Source organism: Canis lupus, chromosome 21, assembly GCF_011100685.1.
Source record: "Canis lupus familiaris isolate Mischka breed German Shepherd chromosome 21, alternate assembly UU_Cfam_GSD_1.0, whole genome shotgun sequence".
Classification (NCBI taxonomy): domain Eukaryota; kingdom Metazoa; phylum Chordata; class Mammalia; order Carnivora; family Canidae; genus Canis; species Canis lupus.
Window position 1 is genome coordinate 24,324,491 of NC_049242.1, and position 22,152 is coordinate 24,346,642.

The 22,152-nt window shown below is 41.0% G+C and overlaps 1 protein-coding gene and 1 long non-coding RNA gene across 20 annotated transcripts in view; one reads left to right on the forward strand and one right to left on the reverse strand.

Annotated features, from left to right (window-relative positions):
* C2CD3 (C2 domain containing 3 centriole elongation regulator) overlaps positions 1-22,152 on the forward strand; it is a 151,022-nt gene that overhangs the window by 82,550 nt on the left and 46,320 nt on the right. For all 19 annotated transcript variants that reach the window (XR_005375650.1, XR_005375655.1, XR_005375653.1 and 16 more), the window contains exons 23-25: positions 4,432-5,034; positions 8,264-8,602; positions 20,389-20,527. Coding sequence is in view for 12 of the 19 variants with exons in the window: in XM_038568660.1 (XP_038424588.1) it covers positions 4,432-5,034; positions 8,264-8,602; positions 20,389-20,527 (1,081 nt within the window). In the remaining 7 variants the exon portion in view is untranslated. The remainder of the gene's footprint in view (positions 1-4,431; positions 5,035-8,263; positions 8,603-20,388; positions 20,528-22,152) is intronic.
* The window catches only part of LOC119864977, a 60,104-nt gene continuing 44,865 nt past the window's right edge, over positions 6,914-22,152 (reverse strand). The window contains exon 11 of the long non-coding RNA XR_005375658.1: positions 6,914-7,251. This is a non-coding gene — a long non-coding RNA (uncharacterized LOC119864977). The remainder of the gene's footprint in view (positions 7,252-22,152) is intronic.

The following is a 22,152-nucleotide window of genomic DNA, read 5'->3' on the forward strand; positions in this document are numbered from 1 at the left end:
AGGGATCATGCCCTGAGCCAAACGCAGATGCTCAACCGCTGAGCTACCCAGGTGTCCTTCATCAATATTTTATAGTTTTCAGAGTATAGATTTTTTTACCTCTTTGGTTAGGTTTATTCCTAAGTACCTTATTATTTTGGTGCAATTATAAATAGGATTATTTTCTTAGTTTCTCTTTCTGTTGCTTCATTATTGTTGTATAGAAATTCAACAGAAGTGCCTGAGTAGCTCAGTTGGTTAAGCATCCGATCTTGATCTCAGCCCAGGTCTTGATCTTAGGGTTGTGATTTTAAGCCCTGCATTGGGCTACTTTAAAAAGCCCTGTATTGACCTATAAATGAACAAACAAGCGAACAAAAGAAGGAAAGGGAAAGGAAGAAGGAAAGAGAAAAGGAGGGAGGAAGGCAGGCAGGCAACAGATTTCTATACATTGATTTTGTATCCTGCAACTTGACTGAATTCATTTTATCAGTTCTACTGTTGTGCCCCAGATTGCAAATCCGAGAAACCACCAATGAGCCGACACACCGATGCAAACACACGAGGGTTTATTTACAAGCTCAAGATTGGGTCCAAGTATACCCGACACAGCGGAGCAGGGACTTGGACCCCGAGGCTAAGAGGCGTAGCAGCTTTATAGGGGCCAGTGGGATTGTAACATACGCAGAGTTGCACAGTCATGTCGGTCCACACGCAGGTGGCCGATTGAATTACATTTTACCCTATAGTATCCATCTGAACTGGCCTATTACTTTGGTCAGAATTGGCGCTCGCTCGCAGTTTTGGCGGGCACAAGGCGGGGTTACATTGTTATGAGCCGATTTCCCGTAAGGGTGTGCCCAGTGGCTAGACTAGGGTGGGGCAGCGCCTTAAGCAATAAGCAGGTCTGGTGGGGGTGATACAGGAGGTGGCGGGTGCAGCACAAAATGGAGTTAGTCCTGCTCTGCTTGTCCAGGGGTAGGGGATTTTTGTTCAATTTTCTGGGTCCCACACTACCAGTTTTGGGTTTTTTTTAAGATTTTTTTTTTAAAGATTTTATCTATTTATTAGTGAGAGACACAGAGAGAGAGGCAGAGACACAGGCAGAGGGAGAAGCAGGCTCCATGCGAGGAACCAGAGGGGGGACTCCATCCCGTGACTCAAGATCACGCCCTGGGCCAAAGGCAGATGCTCAACCACTGAGCCACCCAGGCGTCCCTTTTTTAAAGATTTTTTTTTTAATTTTTATTTATTTATGATAGTCACAGAGAGAGAGAGAGAGAGAGGCAGAGACACAGGCAGAGGGAGAAGCAGGCTCCATGCACCGGGAGCCCGATGTGGGATTCGATCCCGGGTCTCCAGGATCGCGCCCTGGGCCAAAGGCAGGCGCCAAACCACTGCGCCACCCAGGGATCCCCCCTTTTTTAAAGATTTTTATTTTTTCAAGAGAGACACAGAGAGAGAGAGAGGCAGAGACATAGGCAGAGGCAGAAGCAGACTCCCTGCAGGGAGCCCAATGTGGGACTCCATCCTGGGACCCCGGGATCATGCCCTGAGCCAAGGTAGGCACTCAATCACTGAGCCACCCAGGTGTCCCAGTTCTATCAGTTTTTTGGTGGAGTCTAGGGATTTTCTCTATATAGTATCATGTCATCTACAAATACTGAAAATTTTACTTCTTTACTAATTTGGGTTTTTTTTCTTTACCAATTCGGATACCTTTTATTTCTTTTTTGTATACTTGCCAATTTTGTTGATTTTTTTTTTTTTCCCCAAGGAACCATCTCCTGGTTTCATTGATCTGTTCTATTATATTTTTAGTTTCTATATCATTTATTTCTATTCCATTCTTTATTATTTCCTTCCTTCTGCTGATTTTACCTTTTTTTTTTTTTTTTTTTTAAGATTTTATTTATTAGGCAGCCCTGGTGGTTCTGCAGTTGAAGGGCCACCTTCAGCCCAGGGCCTGATATTGGAGACCCGGGTTGAGTCCCCCGTCGGGGTCCCTGCATGGAGCCTGCTTCTCCCTCTGCCTGTGTCTCTGCCTCTCTCTCTCTCTCTCTCTCTCTCTCTCTCTCTCTGTGTCTCTCATGAATAAATCCATTTGGCCCAGGGCGCGATCCTGGAGACCCGGGATCGAATCCCACGTCGGGCTCCCGGTGCATGGAGCCTGCTTCTCCCTCTGCGTATGTCTCTGCCTCTCTCTGTGTGTGTGACTATCATAAATAAAGTAATTAATTAAATTTAAAAAAAATAAAATAAGTCTAAAAAAAAAGATTTTATTTATTTATTCATGAGAGGCACAGAGAGAGAGAGGCAGAGACACAGGCAGAAGCAGGTTCCATGCAGGGAGTCCGATGTGGGACTCGATCCTGGGACCCCAGGATCACGCACTGAGCGGAAGGCAGACACTGAACTGCTGAGCCATCCAGGTGTCCCGATTTTACGTTCTTTTTTTGTTCTTTTTTCTAGCTTAGGTATAAGGTTAAGTTGTTTATTTGAGGTTTTTCTTGCTTCTTGAGGTAGGCCTCTATTGTTATAAACTTCCCTCTTAGAACTGTTTTTGCTGCATCCCAAAGTTTTTGGATCATTATGTTTTCATTTTCATTTGTTTCATCTACTTTTTAAAAAAATATTTCATGTATTCATTTGAGAGAGAGAGAGAACGCATGAGCAAGGGAGGAAGAAGAGGAAGAAGCAGTTTTCCCACTGAGCAGGGCACCTGATGACGGGTTCAATCTCAGGACCCTGGGATCATGTCCCGAGCTGAAAGCAGATGGATGCTTAACCTGCTGAGCCACCCAGGAGCTCCTTCCTCTACTTTTATTTCTTCTTTTATTTCCTGATTGACCCATGTATTATTTAGTAGCATGTTATTATTAATCTCTATGTGTTTTGTTCTCTTTCCACATTTATTTTTGTGGTTGACTTCTAATTTCATAGTGTTGTGGTCAGAAAAGATGCATGATATGACTGATCTTCTTAAATTTGTTGAGGCTTGTTTTGTGGCCTATTAGGTAATCTATTCTGGAGAATGTTCCATGTGCACTTGAAAAGAATATGTATGCTGCTGTTTAAGGATGGAATGTTCTAAATATGTCTGTTAAATCCATCTGTTCTAGTGGGTCATTCAACGGCATTGTTTCCTTATTGATTTTCTGTTTAGATTATCTATCCCTTAATGTAAGTAGACTGTTAAAGTCTGCTCATGTTATTGTATTGTTATCAATTAGTTCCTTTATGTTTGTTTTTAACTGTTTCATGTATTTGGGTGCTCCTCTGTGGGCCTTATAGGAAGCATATAAATAGGTCTTGTTTTTTTATCCATTCTGTTATTCTTTGTCTTTTGATTGGAGCATCTAGTCTATTTATGCTCAAAGTAATTATGATAGATATATATTTATTGTCATATTATTTGTTTTGTGCTGTTTTCTGAGGATTTTCTTCGATCCTTTCTTTCATGGTTTGCTGATTTTCTTTAATGGTATATTTGGCTTTCTTTCTCTTTATTCTTTGCATATTTGTTAGTGGTTTTTGGTATACGATCACCATTAGGTTTGCATATAACCTCCCCACTGTGTGCTCCAAGTGCTCTTCAGATTGCTGTTTCTACATTATGTTCTCAGGCTGTTTGCCTTCTCTCCAAGAGCAGCCCCAATGCCCTCCAGGCTCAGAGCCCAGCATGCTGACCTTTAAAACTCTAGGCTTTAAGCCTCACTCACTGCAGGAGCTCAGAAATTCAGTCCCTCTCACTTTCCCAGCCAGTTGCTATGGGAATTCATTTTCCCCATCCACTCTCTTGTGTGCTAGTCTGTCTCTTGTCCTTCTCTGTGGCCATAGCTCCCTCTCCACTGGAACGGCCACTATCTGTTTCCCTCCCAAACTGTGTCTCCACACCACCTACCATCTTGGAAGTGGCCTCTTCTCTACCTTTAGTTGTGGCATTTGTTCTACCAGTCTTCAGGTTGATTTCTGAGGTATTTAGGAAGATTTGATAGTTATCTAGCATATTTGTGGGACAAGGTGAGCCTACGGTGCTTCTGCTTGACCACTATTATTCCTCCATTTCACATTTTTTATAGCACTTTTCAGACTCTTCCAAAACCATTATCTCATTTGATGATATAAGAGCTTTGGTGGGCAAGATTAGCACTAATTTTCCTATTTGTCAGGTAAGGAAACCAAGGCTGAGAGAAATTAGTGACTTACCTAGACTAAACCACTAGTTTGGGGCTGAAGCTAGGAGAGAACTAAGGTCTTCCAACTCTTAGCCTTTGTTCTTCCACCTGGTCTCATTGTCTTCCAGTAATCAGATGAAACAGACTCCAGTGGTCTTTGGGTATATGTTTTCAGTTTTGTCACAGGCCAGAGTGATGATGGCTCTTGAGTAGGAAGTGGGTAAATCCTTTTATTCCTAAAACAATAATTGAAAATCTTATTTTTTTCCATAAGGGATCACAGGATGGTATCCCATCATTTTGCCAGAAGATGGGGCCCTGCCACACGGTTTGGAGCTCATGCAGAAAATTGTGGGTGGCCTAGAGCTTTCAGTTACCTTCACACATCCTGGAGATAGAGAGCGGGTATTAGAAGCTGCTGAGCTATTGGGCTGGAACTTTGAGAATAACCTAAAGAATCTTGTCACGATGAATGAAGAGGAGCCAGCCACTGTCACCATATCCACCCCAAGGCTCTGGCTGCCCATCCATTGTGTGCTTCTTGCTGGCCAGAACCACATTCATAAGAACACATATTGCTACCTCCGCTACAAGCTCTATGATCAGGAAGCCTTCTGGACCCCTCTCAAGAAGCCTAAGGAATCTACAAACAAAAAACAGGTCATGGTTACTTTCAAGGCATCCAAAAGAGCTGAAGTCATTAGGGGCCCATCACTGCTTTGGTATTTCAGGGAAGAGAGATTAGAGATCCAAGTGTGGCGGGCTTATGGCAATGACAGTGTGGAAAGGCCCCACCAGACGGACAGTTGGATTGGCTCAGCCTATGTGGACCTGGCCAGACTTGGGGAGACATCTGCAAGGACATTAACTGTCAGTGGTAAGTGAGGAACCAGCCTTAGCTCCTGTGGTTTGAGCACCTGCTCTGTGATAAGCACTATGTGATGTACTCCCTCAAACATTATTTTATTTGATCCTCGTAGCAGTGTGGTGAGATAGGTAACACACCTATTTTATAGTCATGAAAATGGAGGCTCAGAGAGGTTAGATTACTACCCAGGCTCATAGCTAGTAAGTGTTTTTTGGTTTTATTTCCAGTATTGTATCCTGAAAGATTAGTAATAATTCAGTAATGCTTCTTATAACTGAAGAATTTTCAAAAAGAGGACCACTGGCTGCTTACAAGAGGGCATTACCTAGTGACAATATATCTTGGTAGGGTCACTACAGATACAAGAACTAGCTCTGAACTTTGTAGCTTTAGAATACATTCAAATTTACCAGATTTTTGCACCTAAAATAGTGCCTAGAATATTGCACTCAATACATGTAAAATAAAAATGGGTGAATTGGAGGAGGACTGCCTTTAACCCATGTATCAGAACCTATATGATAATCTAGAATGCTGGTTTTTAAAATACACTGAAAAACATACCTGCTGATGAGACTGTTATCCTCTCTCTCTGGTCAGCACATCTTGAAATCATAAAAGAAAACATGCAGGGAATCCCTGGGTGGCGCAGCGGTTTGGCGCCTGCCTTTGGCCCAGGGCGCGATCCTGGAGACCCGGGATTGAATCCCACGTCGGGCTCCCGGTGCATGGAGCCTGCTTCTCTCTCTGCCTGTGTCTCTGCCTCTCTCTCTCTCTCTCTCTCTCTCTGTGATGACTATCATAAATAAATAAAAATTAAAAAAAAAAACATGCAAGATAATAAACTGGTTCACAAGGCAGAAAGGAAAAAGGTAACATTTTACAAGTGGCATTATGTGCTACATCGTTTCTTTTAAACTTTTGTTCAGTACTTGATACATATACTTGGTTCTGGGAATTCAAAGATGAGTAAGAAATAGTCAATGGGAGAATAGAGAGTAAATAAACAATTACAGTGAAGCATTAGAACTATGAAAAGACATTCTCAGTGGTATTGCAGAGCACAGGGGTGCAACATCCATTGGGTTCAAGGATGACATCTCAGTAGAAATGATGCTTGACTTGTGTTTCAAAGGATTTATGAATAAGCCAAGAAAAGGGAAAGAATGATATTCTAAACAGGAGACTAGCCCATGAAGGCATAGAGGCATGAAGCAGGTTGATACCTTTTAGGCACTATAAGTAATTTGGTACTGTTGGATCATAGGAGATATAGGATGGGAGATGATAAGGAGATCAAGTTCAAAAGGTAGACAAGAGTACTGGACTTTTATCTGAGAGCTATGGAAAGTTATTCTAATAGGGTCTGAATAGAAGAGTGATAATTTTGCATTGAGGAAGACTATATCCAGTAACTGTAATGCAGAATGAATTGAAGGTGACCAGACTAGATTCTTTATAAATATGGTATATATTCATTGGCACACTCCTTATAGGATTAGTTATTTCCTCTACTATATAGCTAAAGAAACAGTCACAACCCTATTTTAAGCCTTATGCTCTGACTGTTGTTAAAAAGATGGCGCAAAAAAAAAAAAAAAAAAAAGATGGCACAAGCTAAATAAGACTGTGTATTTGGGTGATCATCCCAGATTCTCTGGCTCTCTCTGGACCTAGCAGGTATAATTCTGGCTCTGTTGAACACCTCATTAAATGCCATGTGCTCTATTTTATCTGGTGAGCCTAGAGTCACTTCAGAGAGCCTGTAGAAAAAATCTTTGAAGTAAGCAAAGCTCACCTGAACTAAAGTTCGTAAAGGCAGGCTTTTAACTTCACTCTGCTGAAGAAAGTAGGTTTGGAACACGAATAAAGATTTAAGGATCAGAACTCAAGCACAAATACCTCTTTTTATTGAGTGATAACAAAGGAAGTATTTAACTTTTCAGATTGTCCATTTCTGTCATGCTTCTCCACATCCCATCAGTCTAAGCTTTTTATTCTCTTATAAATGGGCTTTGTACAAGATGTGGCAGTTGATCTGCTTATTGAATGAGTCAAGCAGTCCATGCAGTCATCCATCCAACCATCCTTATAAGTAGCTGTTGAGTTTTTTGAGGATAAGGATTTAGCTGTGTTGCTTTTGGGTATCTTCCCTTCTGCTGCCCTTACTTTCTGCTTGTGATAATGATGATAATTATCATGTTGCATCAGAAGAAAAGAGGTTACCTAAAAACAGAAAAAGACAGGGAAAATTCATCTTACTGCTTCCTGTGAATCAATTAACTCCATTTTCCCAAATTGAAATGAGTCTATTAAAGCAAACTTTGAGATTCTGAAAGAATTCTTAGTGCCTTCTGCTATATAATTAAATCTCATTTTAATATCTAAGAAGCCTATAAGTTCAGATCCCTGGGTTTAAATCTGCCACTTATTGGAATAGTCATGTCACCTTGGCAGGTTACCTAATCCCCCAGGTTCTGACACCTGAAAAACACTCATCAAATACTAATTCCCTTGTTTTTCCTTCTTGCCTCCTGTGCCAAAGCCTCTTATTTCACTTCCGAATGATCTTCAGGGCTACTGCCCAAACATATTTAGTTGTTGAAACAGGCTAAATTGAGCACCAGGACAGCTAAGGACAAGAGCCAGTGGGACATGTGGCAGAGAAGACACACCACCCCTGCTTTAATAAAAATCTTACTTTCAAAAGGTTTCAGAAGTCGTCTAAGTCTGCTCACTTCCAGCACATGAAACTCTTCCACACCAACTCTGCCTGGTAGTCACTTGGATTTGGCTTCAAATCTGAGCTCTAAGGACACCTGGGTGGCTCAGCGGTTTAGTGCCTGCCTTCAGCCCAGGGCCTGATCCTGGAGTCCCGGGATCGAGTCCCACATCAGGCTCCCTGCATGGAGCCTGCTTCTCCCTCTGCCTTTGTCTCTGCCTCTCTCTGTCTCTCATGAATAAATAAATAAAATCTTTAAAAAAATTAAAATTAAAAAAAAAAATCTGAGCTCTCACTTCTTTCCATTAATAGAGAGAGTGTGTTGGGGAGAAGGGAAGTAAAAATTTTCCCACAGTATACTAACTTCACAGTTTCTTTTACAAATTAGTATATTGGGGACTGTTAGGCCTGTCAAGGGAAAGAGGACAACAAGCGCTCTCAGTGATTCACCTCCAAGGTTAGAGAGTGTTCTTGGTTCCTGCTTGCTTGGACTTACTCTCCTCCATCCTCTTGCAGGTGTGTATCCTCTATTCGGACGAAATGCTTCCAACCTCTCGGGAGCTGCCTTGCGAGTTCATGTGATTCTTTCTTCTCCTTCCCCACACCCTGGGCCTGCTCCTGAGCTGGATTCTGTGGACTGCAGCAGCCACAGTGAGTCTGAACAGTTTCCCAGAAGGACTAATGAGACCCAGCTCTCTCCATCACCTAGCCACCAGAAATCTCCTGCCTCCATCCAGCTCCCCTGCAACACCACCACAAGGGAAGTCTGCCCAGACCAGGAGGGCCCTGCTGAGTTGGATGGAACTTTTGCAGTCAGTATCCTGGTGGAAAGAGCAATGCATTTGAGCTTAAAAGGTATGCTCTATTTACTTTTCCAGGCATATGTATCTGACTCCTCAGGCTATGGTCCTGTCTTCACAAATCTTTGAAATTATGACAACCTGCAACAAATGTTAACCATCTTAATCAATTATTATTATAAAAAAATTATTATTATATTTCTCAAGCCTAAAGGTTTAAGCAACATGAAAGCCTTTCTGAACTGAAGTGGACATTGCCACTTCATTTTTTTTTTTTTAAGATTTTATTTATTTATTCATGAGAGACATAGAAACAGAGAGAGAGGCAGGGACACAGGCAGAGGGAGAAGCAGGCTCCATGCAGGGAGCCTGACGTGGGACTCGATCCTGGGTCTCCAGGATCAGGCCCCGGGCTGAAGGTGGTGCTAAACCACTGAGCCACCCGGGCTACCCGACATTGCCACTTCTATATTAATTTTGCATATCATAAATCTCCCAGTCCGAAACCTGAGTATCAGCTAAGGTACTTCTCTTTTCCTTATCCACTGTCAAATCATCAAATCCATTAAATTGTATCTCTAAATTTCTCTTAGGATTCTTTTATCCTTTCCATTGATACCAACTCAGGCCCTCTTCATTATGTACCTGGGACCAAGAGTTCTTAACACTGGATCCCTAAGCCCCAAGAGACCCAAAGATAAAAGTCAAGGTGGCGAACTTGGATAGGAAAATAATCGCATCTGAATTTTATTAACCTTTAACTAAAATTTAACATTTCCTACAGTTGTGAACATAGGCAATAGACCCAGTAATATTGACAGTACCTGTGGGGTTGTTAGCAATAAAAATCACAGGTATTTTCATATCACATTGTAGTTATTGCAAATGTCTTAGAGTATCATTCATACCTATCATTACTTCAAAATTACAGTAGTTGTAAAACCTACAGTTAGATCTTGTAACATATTAATAAAGCAAATATATTAGCATGTCTTACCTTTTTTAGTGTTTTGATAATGATGCTAATACAACTTTTATGTAATCCTGTGTACCTTACATTATGCATTTAAAAAAAAACACATACACAGGGTGGCTGGGTGGCTCAGTCAGTTAAGTGTCTCCCTTTGGCTCAGGTCATGATCCTGGAGTCCTGGGATCAAGCCCCACGTCTGGCTCTCTGCTATCCAGGAGGAAGCCTGTTTCTCCCTTTCTGTCTGCCTCTTCCCCCTACTACTGCTCTCTCTTGCTCTCTCCCTCACTCTCACTCTCTCAAATAAAAAAATCTTTAAAACACATACATACATTGGGGCGCCTGAGTAGCTCAGTTAGTTAAGCATCCGACTTTTTATTTCAGCTCAGTTCATCGCAGGTTGTGAGATTGAGCCCCACGTCAGGCTCCACAGTAGGCATGGAGCCTGTTTAAGATTCTGTCTCTCTGGGACATCTGAGTGGTTCAGTGGTTGAACAGCTGCCTTCAGCTCCAGGCGTGGTCCCAGGGTCCTGGGATCGAGTTTCACACCAGGCTCCCCACAGACAGCCTGCTTCTCCCTCTGCCTATGTCTCTATCTCTCTCTGTGTCTCTCATGAATAAATAAATTTAACAAAAAGATTCTGTCTCTCTCTCTGCCCCTCTCCCTCCTGCTCTCTCTCTCAGAACACACACACACACACACACACACACACACACAGTTTTTTGTTTTTTGAAGATTTTATTTCATTTACTTGACACACAGAAAAAGAGCACAAGCAGGGGGAGCAGGAAAGGAGAGAAGCAGACTCCCTGCTAAGCAGGAAGTCTGATGCAAGGCTCTGTCTCAGGGCCCCAGGACCATGACCCGAGCCATGCAAATGTCGAGTCAAAGGCAAGACATTGAACCAACTAAGCCATTCAGGTGCCCCAATACACACACTGTTAAAAGAAGAGGCCCATAGACTGCACCAGACAGCCAAAGGAGTCTGTGGCACAAAGAACCTTTGTCTTACTCTTTATTCAACCTTGTAATGTCTCCTAAAGCTTTCTGTTTGCCATCACCCTTCTGTTTCCCCTAGCTAGTTCCAACTCCTCTCTTAAGACACTGTTAATCAGAGTTTCCCTGTCATAAAGGGCCCCCTCTTGTTTACTCTCTTCACACATTTTTGCCCTCTTTATCACAGCATATATCACATGGTATTAAAATTGTTTGCATGGCTTTCTTCTCTATTAAATATGAGCTGTTTAAGAGCAGAGACCTTATCTTATTTGTTCACTCATCATTCATTCAACAAGACTTGTAGTATTTGCTATGTGCAAGCACTGTCCATATACTAGGGATAAAGCATGAACAAAACAGACAAAAATTGTGCCCATGTGGAGTTTACATTCTAGTGGAAATATCCTCAGCTGTTGTGTATTCCCAGCTGTGTATGTGTGTGACTTGGAGCAAGTTATTGTCTCTCTGTCTTAAATTTCTCATCTATAAATGGTTGGAGTTAACAGTTCTGAGATGTGTGATGGCTGTGTGAGCCAGACAACCAAAGCCTTATGAGTTCAGGTTTCAATATACATCTTCTCATTTGGCCTCCCTCCTTAGCTCCTATCATCTCTGTATTGGCCTCTCTCAATTAGTGCTATGTTGGAACAGAAACAAAACTCATGCCATAGTAACTGTTGTTTAGCTTTCATTTCTATCTCTCTGTACATAACACCAACAGGCATTATTCCCAGGAGTATCAGCTGCTATAATGACCTCTGAGGTTCTCATCCTTCTCATAACCTTTGAGACCTTGAAATGTTTTATCTTAGGACAAAGTCTTCTTCAAGTACAGTCCGTGCTTTCCTGTATTAGAGATACTAAGATCTCACATGAGTCACAAAACTGAAAAATAATTTTTGCCTTTTTACCAACCTGCCAAAGCAGTCTATTTTTGACTATAATGTATAAAAACAAATTTTTAAAAGAGAAAAATCAATAGATGAATGAATTTAAGGAAAGCAGAAAAAACTTTTATTTTTTGTAAGAATTTTATTATTTTTTGTTATTGCATTTTGTTTTATTATTGTTATTGCATTGAAAATAGAATTTCAAATATAAAGATAAGGATTACATTCCATTTTAGGGAGAGTCCCCATATTGTAAAAGTACAAATACAAAGCAATATGAATATACGTGTAACTTTTCTATTAGCAAGTTATATTTTTTTGTTGTTTTTACTTTAATTTGCATTTACTTTATGCAGAATTTACTACCAGGCCATAAGTTTGTGTTTCTTTGGTTTCTTCTGGGACATTGTTTTCTTCTGTGCAACCTCTTCTGGTTTAGGAACAATCTGCTCTATTCAGTAAGGAGCATCTCAGTATGGCACGGAAAGTCCATGAGTGGATGAATCCGACCACGAGCCCTATAAGTTTTACACTGCATTTTGGCAGCTTTATTCACCTGGATGTGCTCAATGACCTGAAAATCTACATCTAAACTCATAAGTTCAGCATTAGTCTCTGCATTTTCTTTTTTTTTTTTTTTTTTTTTTTAATTTTTATTTATTTATGATAGTCATACAGAGAGAGAGAGAGAGGCAGAGACACAGGCAAAGTGAGAAGCAGGCTCCATGCACCGGGAGCCCGACGTGGGATTCGATCCCCGGTCTCCAGGATCGCGCCCTGGGCCAAAGGCAGGCGCCAAACCGCTGCGCCACCCAGGGATCCCAGTCTCTGCATTTTCAAGCATGTGCAGTAAAAAATTCACCACTCTTTTTGAGCCACTGACCCTGTGTCCAGTCCTCTTATTTGGCCTGGACATACCTACCAACTGCACCATTGTTGCAACGGAATGGCACACATTCCATCTGCAAAGTGACATCTCACATACTTGGTGGCTTTTCGGATATGCATACCTTGATGGCCTGGGCAGTTTTACATGTGTTCTTAGAGTGAACCCAAAGATTTGAACCTTCTGATTTGCATGATTTTGTAGGGTTTTCTGGGTCAAGTGAATAGTGAACCATCTTCAGAAATCACCTCAGGCTGCTTACAAGAAGAACAGCAAGTTACATTTTTAAAATATGACTTGGCAAGGTAGTATGACAATAATTTATTGAGTATCTCCTTATACCAAGTTCTTTTTTTTTTTCCAGATTTTATTTATTTATTCATGAGAAACAGAGGCAGAGACATACGCAAGGGAGAAGCAGGACTTGATGGAGGACTCGATCCCAGGACCCCAGGATCCCGACATGAGCTGAAGGCATCACTGAGCCAGCCAGGCACTTCTTATACCAAGTTCTGTTCTCATTTTTGTACATTAATAATTTCATTTAATTCTTACCACAAGTGTAGTTATGGTGTGAATAGATTATAGTACCTACCCCATTTTATAAAGCTCAAAAAGATAAAGTACCTGAGTTACACAGTTATTAATAAGCTCTGGAAAGCCAGGATTTGGCCCCAGCTATGTCTGGATCTGAAGCTCTTTTCCTATACACATTTTCTGCCTTTCAAGTAGGAGATATGACTGTGTTTGCCAATTAATCCTGTCTACACTATGTTTACTAGTCTCTCTAGCCTAGAGTGGGTATATATTGCACACCCAGTCCTGTGCTTACATTGCAAGAATGGCAGTTCAATTTAGCAAGTAGTAAATCTCTGCAGGGCCAATGCCAGGTACAGAGAGAACAGAGCAAATGACACATAGTTTCTGTCCTCCCAAGAGCTGATAACCCTGTTAAGAAGATTAGCAACTACACGATTAATGGTATATAAAGCAAAATGTGGAGTGCCTGAGTAGCTCAGTAGGTTAAGCATCTATCTGCCTTCAGCTCGGGTCATGATCCTGGGGTCCTGGGATCGAGCCCCACATTGGGTTCCCTGCTCAGTGGGGAGTCTGCTTCTCCCTCTTCGTCTCCCCTCCACTTGTACTCTCTCTCTCTCAAATAAATAAATAAAATCTTTTTTAAAAAACCAGGCAAAATGTTCTGAAGGCCACTATAATATTTAGTGTTTAGAGAGATTAGAACAGAGAGATAAAATATGTCTGAGAAATCAGGAGAGCTTTTTAGAATGAATAGGATTTCAAAAAAGTGAGGATAAAACTCCAGGTGGATATTTCAACTGAAACAAAGGTATTAAAGTGGGAAGGATATGTTCTGGGCTTGCTTAGGGAGGGCATGGGGGATTGTGATAGCAATTGCTCCTCCTTTGGCTGGTCATTGCAAGGGAGCCATTAGAATCATGGAAAAATAGAAAAGATTACTGAGCTCAACTAAAGGCTCAACTAAGACTGACATGATTTTAGAGTGGTTGAGAATGGCACAATGGTGCTTGCTTCCAGTAGTACATGGCCTCCTTTTGCTTTCCTACCACAACAAACAACAAACCATTCTCTGGGCCTTTGTTCACACACCTTTCTTAGCCTGGATTCCTTTCTCCCTTCCCCCAGCTACCAAGCTCCAGCTGGCATCCTGCTTTTCCCCTCGTTCACCCTGTTTCGACCATGCTGGCCCCTCTGTGCTTTTTCTGAAATATAAGCAGACTCCTGCCTTGGGGCCTTTGGATCTGATGTTCCTCTGCTTTGAATATTCTGGACTTCTGGCATGTCTCTATTGAAATAACTTTGTCGGGCAGCCCGGGTGGTTCAGCAGTTTAGCGCTGCCTTCAGCCCAGGGCATGATCCTGGAGACCCGGGACCGAGTCCCATGTCAGGCTCCCTGCATGGAGCCTGCTTCTCCCTCTGCTATGTCTCTGCCTCTCTCTCGCTCTCTCTGTGTCTCTCATGAATGAATGAATGAATGAATGAATGAATGAATGAATGAATGAATAAAATCTTTAAAAAAAATAAAAGTCATCTCTTAAAAAAAAAATGAAATAACTTTGTCTCATGAGGTCTTCCCTGACCACCTATCTAAAATTGTAGCTCCCAGGATGCCTCAGTGGCTCAGTGGTTGAGCATCTGCCTTTGGGTCAGGGTGTGATCCTAGGATCCGGGATCGAGTCCCACATCCGGCTCCCTGCAAGGCTCCTGCTTCTTCTGCCTGTGTCTCTGCCTGTCTCTCTGAGTCTCTCATGAATAAATAAATAAATATTTTTTAATAAATAAATAAATGAAATGAAATGAAATTGTAGCTCCTCCCCCAACATTTCCTGTCCGTCTTTCCTGCCTTATTTTTGTCTGTAGCCTTTAATAGTGTGTTTTGTTTATTTTCTGTCTTACCTAGAAGAATATGAGTCCTATAGAAACAGGGATTTTTGTTTGTATGTTTTATTTACACTGAATCCTCAACACCTAAGACTGCATCTGACACATAGTAAGCAAAAAATATTTGTTAAATGAAGAAGTGGATGAAAATGAAGCCTTAGTCCAGTGCCACCTTCTTAATATCTTCTCTGATTTCCTACTTTGCCTCTCCTGCAGGAAAGTTGCTTATGGGGAATTTAACAGAGGATAAGTCACAGGGATTAGCAGATTTATTCAACAATTACTTAAAATACTTATTAAGTTCCACTGTGTCCAATATAAGGTATAAGATCATGGCCTCTTGCACAGAAAATTTGTCACCTTTTCTCCATTCTCAGTGCCACCTTGTTTGTTCAGGCCTGAGTCAGGCCTCAGGAGACTAATGAGATAGCCCTCTCAATGGTTACAGCCTCCAGTATTCTCTTTCCATATCTTTTTCATTCTGCTGCTGAGGTTATATGTCTGGTCAACAAATATGACCTCTCAACTGAAAATACTTTGTTGGCGTCGTATCCCCTGTACTCCGAGTGACAGCAACAGAGTAGCATTCATGTGACCTAATCAGTCTTTCCTGCCACATCTTTCACCATTTCGTAATTCCACAATTTACATTTTGCCAAATCCCTTTTCTCCTACTAACAAGCCTGTGACCATACTCTTTTCCTAGAATGCCTTTTTTCTCTCCTTTTCAACACATTTACTCCTTGTCTTTTGAGAATAACTGAAGTGACACCAACACTTTGAAGCCTACTAATACCTCTCTTAGTACAAAACCTCCCTCTAAGTCCCCCTGTCTCTCCATACCACCACCCCTACGCCAACAGTTTTCCTCCTTCATATGCTGTAGTCTGCACTGAAAATGTCTACAAATGTTTCTTTCCACTAGCTGTCTTTTCTTGGGGGACAGGGACTGTGTGTTGTTTATTTCTGTGCCCTAGCACCCTGATCTTCATTCTGCAGCTAAGCAATTGTAATGATGCCCTCTTGTTTGTGAATATGATACTTAACACCTCTAAAATATCTGGCATGAATTACAAATCTATAAATCACTTGTTATTTGGCCTCTTTCTGTTTTTCTAGGGCAGAGCACTCATCAGAATGGATATCTAACTTTCAGAGGTCTCTGTTGTCTCTTGATTCCCACCCTCAGTAATACACCCATATATTCTTTCCTCCCACAAAGTTTATGTGCCAGTTAAACCCTGTGTTTGGTCCTGAGACTATAGACCTGCACATCATCTCTCTGAAATGTGCCTTCCAAATGATAATATAATAGAAAAAGTTTTGGAATAGGAGTCAGTAGACTGGGTTCTGACCCTAGCTAAGCCATTAACTTGCTTTGTGGCTTTGAGCAAACCCATTTCCCTTCTCTGCAGCTATAAAATATGATGCTCATACAAGTTCATCTCTTAAGATTCTCATCAACTCTCCTCATCTGGGAACATATAGCTGAGGGCAGCTCATGCCACACTCTCTGAGTCAGCCATAATTTGCCAAGGTTTTGTGAAAATCAATTCACATGCAAGGCTGCATGCAGAAGATTCACAAAAAGCCCTAAATTATGAGCTTTGCCCTCAGCAAAGCTTAAATCTGAAGCAAGTTTGAACTTTCTGTAGTCCTGGTTCTGAAAATAAAAGAGCTTCTTTTTTTTTTTTTTAAAGATTTAATTTATTTATTCATGAGAGACACACAGAGAGGCAGAGATATAGGCAGAGGGAGAAGCAGGCTCCATGCAGGGAGCCCAACATGGGATTCAATCCCGGGTCTCCAGGATCACGCCCTGGGCTGAAGGCAGCACTAAACCACTGAGCCACCAGGGCCGCCCAATGAAAGAGCTTCTTGAATACTTTTATTAGACCCTTTCTTTATGAATCACCTTCAGTATTCTTCAGATTTGTTTTCTTAAACTAGAGATGACAGGTGTCTCTAGCCCTGTTTTACTAATAAGGCACTGAGGAACAGAAAGGTAAAATTATTTGGGGTAATCTAAGTTATACTCAGTAAAAACCAAAATTATCTACAGTATCATCAGCCTCATAATCTGAAGTATCATTAACCTACCCAGGCTGTGTCAAGAGCCCCTCTGAGTTCCTACAGCTCCCTGCACTTTTGCTATGGTCTTTCTCTTATTTTAATTGTCTCCCCCCCAAATCAGGAATCAAACCTGACTCATCTGGGCATGTGTGACACAAAGAAAATGTTAGTTAACATCCATTTAATGGAACTGTACTAAGGTTTTTGTTTTGTTTTTTTTTTTTTTTTAAGATTTTATTTATCCATGAGAGACACACACAGAGACAGAGAGAGGCAGAGACAAAGCAGGCCCCATGCAGGGAGCCCGATGCGCCCATCGCGGGACTCGATCCTGGGTCCCCAGGATCACGCCCTGGGCCGAAGGCAGGCGCTAAACCGCAGAGCCACCCAGGCGTCCTAAGTTTTTGTTAATATACAAATTTGAGCATTGCTTGAGAGGAAAGTTTTCATGCATTCATTCCAGGCCAGAGGGGGAGCTCTTAACCAAATAGAGTTAATTAGACCTATTGCAATGGAAAACCCCTGGAGTAGGTAGTCAGGAAACCTAGCTACGTCTTCCAAATGCTAGTTAGACAGGTGTGCAATGAGCAAGCCACTTTACCTTTCTGTTCCCTGGTTGCCTTACTTGTGAATTAGAGACACATTTTGTGTGATTTTCAGGTATGTTATCAGCATAAGTTTAGTATATATGAAAAGTTTGTAAGCTATAAGATGTTATCCAAACATAAGGGGCTGTTATTTTAATCTCTTTGAAACAATTATATCTTTCTTGATGCATATATTTATGTAAAACACAGGAAATCTAGTGAAAATGGTAAAGCTAGTTCATCTCAAGTTTTCATAACTGCTCTGGATGTGTATCCCAGCCTGTGGGAGGTATAGCAGCTTTCTTCTAGGCTGCCTCCAAAAGTGTTTCAGAACTTGACCTTTTCCAGAAATGTTAACAGGCCCACCTCAATGTCCACCCACAAGGAGAGAGCCAGGGAAACCTGATAACTTGCTTTTTCAAGCTGATTTGTCATCTGCCTGTTTGGCTGAAAGGAATATTTCTATTCAAGACTAAGTAAGGAAAGTTTTTCTTCCAAAGTCAAAATAATAGTTTTATTTCAAGGCCTTTAGGAGATAGCATCTTCAAAAATAACAAATCTTAAAAGGGGTAGAGCAGAGGTGGGCAGTATGAGTGAAAGTGCTGAGCAGTACTAGTAGACGTCTAGAATCATAGAATTTTATTGTGGGAAGCAACTGGGTGCATGTTTCAGATGAGAAAACTGATACACAGAGCACCAGGATGAAGTGTCTGACAAGTCATGCTAAATGAGTGGCAGAGCACACAGGAACCTAAGGTCCTGCCTCTCAGACCCACAATTGGTCCTCTTGCTGATCTCTCTCAGAGCTTTTCTGAGCAGTTGTGGTCCTCTGCTGGTACACAATGCAGGCAGACCGAGACAGCTTCTCTCTTTTCTTCAACCCTGGCAACTGTCTATAGACAAAGGTAGTAGTCAGTCTGCAAACCTTTCATAAGGGATTTGGGCCCACTCCCCACATTCAGAGATCTCTCACACAGACACACAAATTATTACAGAATGCTGTGGGAACTGCCAACAGAGAGGTAGATTATCTCTACATAGTTGTGAGGGTTTATGACATGTTATTGGAAGAAACCAGTTGAAAAGCTTAAGACTTTCTGAGAAAAGTGGGAGAAAGAGATAAAGGTAAGGCTAAGTAAGAGAGAGAGAGAGACAGCAGCCGTGCCAGGGGGTATCCAGTTAGAGGAAAGAACTCACTCCAGCCATTTTACATCATGGGTGCTGAGAGACTCTATGGGAATAATGATGATGAGAGTTTTTTGTTCCTCTGATTGTATAAATTATGTTTTAGATACTCCGTTTTTTTTTTATTCTTGTCTCTTTCCTTCCTCTGTAATCCTGAGATTCATAGCACTTGAGAGCTAAAAGTGATCTTATGGAATATGTAGCCTATATTATATAGTCTATTCAGCACTTCAAACAAACTCTGTACTATGATGGATATGTTCTACATCTTCTGTCCAGAATGGTAGCCATTAGCCACATGTGACTATTGAGCACTTGAAATGTGGCTAGTGGTTATTTTTCATCTTATTTATTTTCATCAATTTAAATAACTACATATGGCTAGTGGTTATCTTGTTAAACAGCTCAGTTATAGACTATCTAGTTTCAGCAACCATCTTCATTTTATGTTGTTTTTTTCCACTCACATATAAAATAAAAAATTTTAATGTTACACTTTCTAACTTAAATTGAGTCCTCAACAAACAATTATATTTCTTTGAATAGAAATCTAGGTAAGTAGACTTAGGCAACATATTGAGATCTTATATGAAAAGTATGCTCTCTTAGGGACACCTGGGTGGCTCAGCGGTTGAGCGTCTGCCTTTGGCTCAGGGTGTGATCCTGGACTCCCGGGATCGAGTCCCATATCAGGCTCCCTTCATGGAGCCTGCTTCTCCCTCTGCTTCTCCCTCTGCCTGTGTCTCTGCCTCTCTCTGTCTCTGTCTCTCATGAATAAATAAATAAAATCTTTTTAAAAAGGAAGAAGAAAAGAAAAGAGGAAAAAAAGAATGCTCTCGGGCAGCCTGGATAGTTCAGCGGTTTAGCACTGCCTTCAGCCCAGGGCATGATCCTGAGGACCCAGGATTGAGTCCCATGTTGGGCTCCCTGCATGGAACCTGCTTCTCCCTCTGCCTGTGTCTCTGCCTCTCTCTGTGTGTCTCTCATGAATAAATAAATAAAAATCTTAAAAAAAAAGTATGCTCTCTACATCTCATAACTCTTAAGGTTAAATTTGTATGAATATAATTCAGGACATTCATCCTCCTTGTGTGGACCTCATTTGTCAGCCCTTGCAAAACAGACATACACAGAACTGATTTTTTGGGTAAAATGAAAATGACTGAAGAAAAACTGCTCTATATCCTCATTAGGACTGGAACACAGGCTAGCAAAATGTGAAAAATACACATTCTGATTTCTATGTTTGGGTTTTGAATTTAACAAATGAAGAGCCTTAATGCTTTCATATTGCCTCTTTATAACCCTCTAGTTCAGATTTACCCTTACGTGTTGCTACTCTTCTAGGAAAGAGAAAAAGAAAACCATTTTACTTTGTTTTAGGAGAGACTAAAAGAGTCCCCCACATTGGAAACTTGATCTTGTAGAATTAACACCAGCACTGTACTGAGTGTTTTATGTTTCTTTATCTAGTAGGGGCAATACAAAATATGTCTGAGAGCTTGGACTCTAGAGCCAGAATCTTGATTTTACTCTCTCGGGTCTATTATTTAATAAACATGTGACTACTTAATAGATGTTTAAATTTTCTGTACCTCAGCTTTTTCATCTATATAATGGGAATTATCATAAAACCCACCTCACAGGTAGGTTGATGTAAGGTTTAAATGAATTAATACATATATAGTACTTGGAACAGTACCTGGCACATAGTAACCCAAAGGTAGGAGAGGGCTAGGAATGGTCCTGCTTATACCTGTATAATAGAAGGCTTCCAGACATTCTTTCTGGCACCCTAAAGTCAGTCATTCCACTGTGTTCTATTTCAGGGAGTCCCTTGACAGAGCGAAAAGTATTGATACCCAGTTGTTGTGTATCCTTTGCAACGGCTGATGAGCCATCTCCTGTCTACACCCAAGTGGTTGAAAACACAGATTCCCCCATCTGGAATTTTCAACAGCAATCAAGGTTTGTATTTTATGATATCCCATCAGTCTTGCAGAATCCACTTTTTGTTCCAAGAGACAAACTCAGATCAAGGAATGTAACAGACCCAACAATATTGAGCAGACCTGGAAAATGCTTTTCTTATCAAGCATTTATTTAATCCTGGAGCTTATGAATTCACAGCTAGTAGTGGTTTAAAGGTTTTACCACAGTAATTTTTTTTTTCACTTTTTTTTGAGCTCTTTTGATTCCATACAACTCAAAAGCTATTCAGCGAAGACCTCTTATATTCCCTGCTTTGTTCTAGGGACTGGGAATTAAAGATTATTAAGACAGTCCTTGCTATTGAGGTGTTCATGATCTACCTGGGAAAATATACAATAGAATGTGACAAGTGCTGCAAAAGTAGTAAAAAAGGATTCTAGTGCATCTCAGAAAGGTAATTTAGGCTAACCTATACGTTCAGAGAAGGCTTTTAAAATAAGGTAATTCAGCTAAGAAAAAAAAAAGATAATTCAGCTGAGTATTGAAGAATGTACACAATTTACCTAAGGTGAAGAAGGCAGAGCAAACTAATTTCAGGAAAGGCAATGGATTGCATATCCTTGAAAAAGATTTCTGGTACAATGAAAAGAGCCTGAGCTTTGCACCAAGAGAGATATGGCCTCCATCCCCATCTCTGTCATTTACTAGTAGTGTGAACAAATTACATTGTAATGAGATTCCTTATCTGCAAAGGGGGGGTTAATTTTTACAGGGTTATTGTGAGGTCCAGATTAGGTGACCTTTAGGAAAGTTACCTCATGGTACATAGCAGGTACTCAAGGAATGTTAGACCTCCTTTGGAAGACTCGAATATTGGAGGTCAGGGGCTGACAGGCCCAGTGCTGCTGCAGTGCAGGACTCACCCTCCCTTTTCTTCATTATCTGTTTCATCGTCCTTAAAAGCGTGAGTTCTAGTATAACTATTGTTATCATTATACTGTATCACCTTTTTATAAAGTTTCTCTCTTGACCATCAACACTAGGCACAACCACGTGGTGTCTGATCTGCTATTTTCTCACATGATTTATGTACCTAATTGAGCCTCAGCAGTTGCTCACATGTTCAGTGTTTTGAAATTTGAGACTGACCTGAGTCAGGAGCTAGAACTACAGTGACAACTCATTACTATCTATGGTGAGCTACTGGAAATTACAGAAAGGTACTTGAGATCTAAAATATCAAATCTGCCTTAAAAGGCAGGAGGCTAGGGGGCTAAGCTTCTAAGTGAAGATGATTTATTCACTCAGAGCTTAACTTTATGGACTTGACGGAAGGACATTGACAGTCTCCTAATTTCATCCCCTCACTTTAAAGTTAAAACTGTGGACCAGGGAGGTTACATAGTCTGTTGATAGCAGAGGGAAGATTAGAAGAAAAAAACGAATAATGGTTTTGTTTATAGTTGCTCTATCACAAAACATTCATTTGATGCTCCTAGCAACCTTGGAGGTAGAAAATATTATCCCATTTAACAGGTAAGAAAAACAGGGCTCAAAAAGTCTTAGTTCCCAGGGTCACTCAGGTGACAGTACTAGAGCAGGAATTCAGAGGTAGGTATTTTGACCACTGGCTAGAATTCAGATTTTTGATACAGTACTTA